Source organism: Drosophila simulans, chromosome 2L, assembly GCF_016746395.2.
Source record: "Drosophila simulans strain w501 chromosome 2L, Prin_Dsim_3.1, whole genome shotgun sequence".
NCBI lineage: Eukaryota > Metazoa > Arthropoda > Insecta > Diptera > Drosophilidae > Drosophila > Drosophila simulans.
This window is the reverse complement of record NC_052520.2, coordinates 21757513-21763489: the sequence shown is the minus strand read 5'-3', so window position 1 is coordinate 21763489 and position 5977 is coordinate 21757513. Positions and strand designations below refer to the sequence as shown.

At 43.3% G+C, this 5977-nt stretch overlaps 1 protein-coding gene across 1 annotated transcript; it reads right to left on the bottom strand.

Moving 5' to 3' along the window:
• Positions 1–439: 439 nt before the first annotated feature.
• Positions 440–2633, bottom strand: LOC6733109 (P protein). The gene has a single exon (XM_002080150.4). The coding sequence runs from the start codon at positions 2610–2612 to the stop codon at positions 561–563; it is 2052 nt and encodes a 683-aa protein (XP_002080186.2). The 5' UTR covers positions 2613–2633; the 3' UTR covers positions 440–560.
• Positions 2634–5977: the final 3344 nt, after the last annotated feature.

Sequence of the window (5977 nt, the reverse complement as noted above, 5' to 3'; positions counted from 1 at the left end):
AACAAACTGCCAAAACTGCAACGCCCACAAAGGATGTTGAACTATTCGTCCGCACTCCCAATAGCTAATGGGTATCTATGAGTAGGGGAACTCGACTTTGGCGATTTCTCGCTAATTTTTTAGATAATTATTAATAAATGGTATATGATATATGTATGTTTATATTTAAATGTTTATATAATTTAGTAAGCTTTCTTATTGTTCGGGTTTCTAGCTATAAATTTAAAAAAAAAATCCTTAAATTAAGAAAAACAACTCCGTATTTTTAGAAACCTGTAACTTAGGAATATGTAAGTGTACTTCGATTTTAGAATTGTTTTGACGTTAGTTTTGGAAAATGTGGTTGTTATGAGTGAGTCGAAATTACCATGACTTTCGTTTGCACTTCTGTCTGTCCGTGTGGATATAAGTTCCATTCATTAATTTTTTTATTTTTGTTTATTTAACTTGATCGTTACTACTCCACTCCGAAGCCTACATACCTTAGAACGCTGTCACACCCAACATTTTTAAAAATGTTTCGATTTAATTATTTTCATATTTCTCTAAAGAACCAAATGTCAGTACCAACTTAGAGCTGAGTGTGCTATTAAAAGGTATCCCGAACCAATTACCATTGTCACCAGCATTAGTGGAAATCCGATGGCGAAAAAGTGCCAGAAAGATATCTTATAGCCATGCTGTAGGGCGATCAGCGCAATAATCTCATTAGAAACGGCTCCAAATAAAGACCCATTTCCCCCAAAACAGGCTCCAAAAGTCAAGGCCCAAAACATCGGTGTCAGGGGGATGTCATCGTTGCTGGCCATCTCGATGCTGAACCTCAGCATAAATATTGTAACAGCGGCGTTGTCGATAAAGATTGTAAGTAGGGCGGTTGTCCAAAGAAGCACCATGGTGGTTACCGCAATCTGGTTCTGTGGTTCCAAACTTCTAAGAAATCCAACCGTTCTCTCCCCGAGCCATTCAAAAAATCCCAACTGATCCACGGCCTCAGACAAAACAAAAAGGGCGGCTATGAATAGGAGGATTGTCCACTGGATTATGCCGAGTGTGGCGTTCAGGTCGTTTTTGTCGTCCAGGATAATGAGCAAGAAGGCGGCTAGCAAAGTTACCCAGCCCAAGGAAGCCCCGTCTGCTACTTTGGGTATCGAGTGGAGGATCATGCAGAGGAAGGCGAAGATGAGGGCTATGCAGCACCTAACCAGCAGCGGCTTATCGAGAATCCGACTGCTTGCCTCCAACTCAGCCAAAGTTTCTGGATAGCCTTCCACTGGCCTTAACCAGTACTTGCCTGGCAAGCTACCCTTGAGGAGAGCTATGCGATCTAGGGTTTCCTGGCTGGGCGGTTTTTTTCCTCTGGCTCTCTCCTCCATAAGGTCCAGCTGATTTTGATCTAGGACAAATATGCTTTTTCTGTGGGTCACGTAAATTATACCAAAGACCACGAACATCGCGGCCAGCACACCTGGCATCATGTGTATTATAAAGTGGACAAAGTCAACTCCTTCTGAAACCGCCACCGGACTTGTCGTTACGATCGCATTGGGTGGATTTCCCAAAGGCGTTAATGCACCGCCCATATCTGCGAATATAGCCATTACGACCAGAACGTAGCTGGTTCGCAGGGACATCTCCTCGCACAGACGGATAGTTATTGGGGTGAGTGACATAGCCATGATATCGCTGTTCAGGAAAGCGGACAAAAAGGCGGTCAGCATGCTCAGAAAAAAAATCAGCGGCCACGGTCGACCCCTGGAAATCCTGTAGGTCCAAACGACCAGGAAATCGAAGACACCCGTTGTCGCCATAATATCCACAATGGTCATTAGCCCGAAGAGCAACATCAGAGGCTCGAAGTTAACAAAGGATACTATCGCATGCATGCTGGGCCGGTGCTCCAGGATGGCGAGAATCGCGACGGCTGTGGTAGCTATAATGAGTGCAGCAAAGGTGTGATCTATTACGTCGAAGATGATCAGCATATAGAGTCCAAGGATCAAGAGGCCTGCATAAACGAGGCACATATCGGTGACCATCGGATTTGTGTCTATAACAACGTGCAGGGATATCGGAGAATTCCGTTTACTCTCCAGCGAGATAACTGCCTGACTGTCTGCCCCTCCCGTTCTCTTGACCATGAAGTTTTTCCACACTTTCGCGTATGCCGTGTCATCATTGCTTATGCCAATGCTCCACACCTCGGTCCGGCGGTAAGTCACATTTAAATCGGAGCTCCGCCATTCCAAACGCAAGTCCACGCCGTCAGCTCCATCACTCTGTACTGGTCCATGTAGTGTGACCTTGAGTGCGTTGTTGGGCGGCTCGACTTTCGTCATGGCAGTTTTATTGGGCATCACGGTGATCATAGTGCTACGTGTCGATTGCTCGGCTGCGAAAACAAACACTATGAATGCACAGCCCAACCATAACAGCAACAGGATGCACATCTTGACAATATGAATAATTTTCACATGGCGGCCAGAAGACTGTTGTCCGTCATCTTGCCGCCGGATATCTGATCTGGTTTGGCGTACGTTAGGCCACGCCTGGAAACGTCTGCCGCCCAAGCGCTGCGAGTTTATAACCAAAAGATTACTTAGAATTTTCATTTGAATTATAAGTAGAACACGACTGAGTTTCGGAGAATACTCACTCGCATGATACATGTATGTAGTTTTTTTCTAGCCGTGCGGTGGGATAAAAATATTGCATAGAATTGTACAAGAAAGACAATCTTTAAAGAGGCCCCTTGCGGCCGCAATTTCATTAACTTAAAATCGAATTCAAAAGAGCAACCGGGAATGTGAATTAATAGTTTTATGATCGAAAATAACGAAGGTGGATTTTTATTTTTGAAAGCAGTATCCATTTAGGCTTATATACAGAAAAAAGGAGTAATTCGTTCTATTGCATAATCCTTTTTTTTGTGATACAATGTTAAAAAAAGTGTAGTAGTCTAATAAGTTTATTTTTGTTAGAGTAAACGGGTATAGTAGACTCGTTAAAAAGAAAGTAGCAATTAGACTAGCAGCCTAAGACACAATTAACTGCCATTTCAGATGCAACTCAGAACCAGTTTTCTTCTATTTTCACTGAACATGCCATTCTCAGTTCATTCAAAAGCCATGTCCTGCCTTCATAGGAATGGCCGGCCGTCAATCAGGTTTGTGCAACGCAACCTGTGGAAGCTGCCAATTCCCTGCCGCAAATGTCATGTATCGCGCCTCTTTTCTATTGCAGCAATGCAATGGTTGGTATTGTTTTTGTTGTTTAGGCAGTGGCTAACGTCACAAAACGAATTGACACGCGATTTTTTATCTCACTTTGCACACCCACACACTCGTGGCCAACTGTCAAAAAATACAGATTGAAAAAAATCCCGACACATTTTTCTCGGTGACGGATGCGGCCAGACGACAATCACAATGGCAGCTGCGTTTTCAGAATGACATTATAATGCAGGCACACGTCCTTTCCTAAGCAATATGAAACCACGTTTTTAAAATCATAAAAATAAAAAATATTCGCTTTATAAAGTCGACACAGGTACGTACAGTCATTCATTTAACAGCCAGATTCATTTTGTGTTAATTGAAAAATCGAAAAAATCAAGTGCCTTGAATGGCAGGTACCTGAAAACTCTGTCCACCTTTCAGGTGCATTCAAAAGTTAAATGGAATCTAAATGGCTAATTATGGTTTTAACAAATGTTTATGAGGTTTGTGTTCAATTGATATGTGCGAGTGTTTTGCACATTTTTGCTATATTTTGCACAGCCGCAGGCACTTTTTGTATGCTTTCTAGAGATTCTAATTATTAACATTGATGTTACAGTTGTGAACTTTGAACTGTAGAAAACGTATTTTTTTATTTGAAGTAGTCCGCATATTTTTACTCCTTGGGCTGTCACAGAAGGTATACTCTTTGTTGATTTTGGGTCTTTAAAAACGCTGTAAAACCTTAAATTTTCAGAAAGTTTTAACTGTCTACTTTACTTAAAAATAGCTCTAGGAGAAATCGAGATGCCTGTTGTGTTTCAGCCAGGTCACCTTCATACGATTTTTAGTCAACATTTTGATCAACGACGTACATCAATTGATTTTAATTTCATACGCTGCCGTACGCAGTAAGTTGAATTGAAAGATTTTTATATTTTAGACTTATTTCGATCCAAAACTGAACACAACATTTTGGCAAAGCTCAGCGATCCAGTTGCAAGATACAAATTCATAGCATGAATGAGAAATCATGAATCCTTTAGGATGAGCCATTTCTATCCAGCGAATATTTCCCTCACAATTGTCATACAAGACAAAGTCACAGATGAAAATATCATTCATCTGGATAGGCATTTACAACACACTCGACAACAAAAAAAGAAACCAAAGTCTGGCTTTGAAATGCATTGGAGTGATGCAGATACATACATACATATATCAAATGACACTTCCCCGTACGTTGCCCGAATTCATTTCCTCTGCAGCTAAAAAACTTACGGTACGAGGACTGTGAAGAAATAAATAAATGCAATAAAACTAAAATAACGCGAATAATTACTCGAGGACTTAAGGCTATAAACATAGCGAGCATCATACATAAACGGAGTAGTACTGCCGTTTATTGGGTGCGATATGTGGCCGATAGCGACACAATTGCCACTGTCGAAAACAATGAGGGGCACACTCGAAGGGGGAGAAAGTTTATTTTCGCAGTGCTGCCTTAGAATGTTTTGAAATTCAAATGGGGCGTGGATGCGGAGGGGTGTGGGCCAGGGCCATAACGAGCCCAAAACACTAAACTCCGATGCTGAATGAATGAGTGTCAAGTGTGATATATCACCGCAAAAACAAGACCATAAGCATGAGTGATAAACGCTGTTGAGCTTGGTTAGCGCACTGCAACAACGCACAACCAAGCCCCATTCCCACACACACACTGTCACAAACAGTACGTCAGCGCACACATACGTCCGCATGCAGTCATAGACATGTCAACATGTTGATGATGGTAACTAACTAGAGCAGGAGCCACCACGAGACTGCTGGCCAGGAGTGGGAGGGCTGTGGGAAGGATATGCAGACGGAGACGGGACCAGGATTCGGTTTTGCGTTTGGGATGGGGTAGGCACTGAAACTGGTGCTCCAGGCCCTAGTTGGGTCTAGGCGCGATAAAGCGATGAGGACAACAGCTACTGGCGGCGGGGGAACGAACGTGTGGATCCGAAAACATCCTGCCAGCCGCACACTGAAACCAACATGCCTCGCTGTCAAGCAAATGCACCCCTTATAGGATCCGAGATATCTAAAAGTCTGCTCTGAACTTATAGTCGAGGCCTAAAATGCTGTTCTCACAATAGGTTCTCTAGTATGCAACAATTTCGAGCAATGAAAATATAGATACAAAATATATCTCGGTTTTCACATGCAACATTGGTAATTGTAATGATAATTTTGCAACATTTTTCGGAACCCAGCACATTGCCCGCCCAACTTTTGGACAGGTCTCGGGACACAGTTTCCATGGAATGTTTTGTGCAACATGCTGCGGCAATCACATGTGATGAACTGCAAAATGTCACAGGACAATGAGTGGAATGGGGATCGGATCGGGATATGGGCTCCGGAACAGAGGAACGCGCCGAGGCCGCTGTGCGAGATGCTCTTCCTTTCCCTTCTTTCCCTTTGCTGTTGTTGGTGCTGCTGCTGGATCTGGTGTTTCGGCAAAAAGGCGCCAAGGCGTTTAAGCCGAAAACAAAAACTGCCAACTAGGAATTCATTGGCCAAAAACAATGCAATTAATTTCACTTACCCGTCACCGTTATGCTGCCGGTCCGTCCGTGAGTGATGATGATGCTGCTGTTAGTCGTCTGTCCACAGTGGAGTGTTGCTGTCGCGCTCCTTGCTGTTCCTGTTGCTGTTCTGGTCGCTGTTCGTGCTGCTGCCTCACCGGACGATCCAAATCCAGTCGAGACTTT

Bases quoted from the DNA above. Each gene is read 5' to 3' on its own strand.
- LOC6733109 (XM_002080150.4), bottom strand. From the start codon at position 2,612: ATGAAAATTCTAAGTAATCTTTTGGTTATAAACTCGCAGCGCTTGGGC.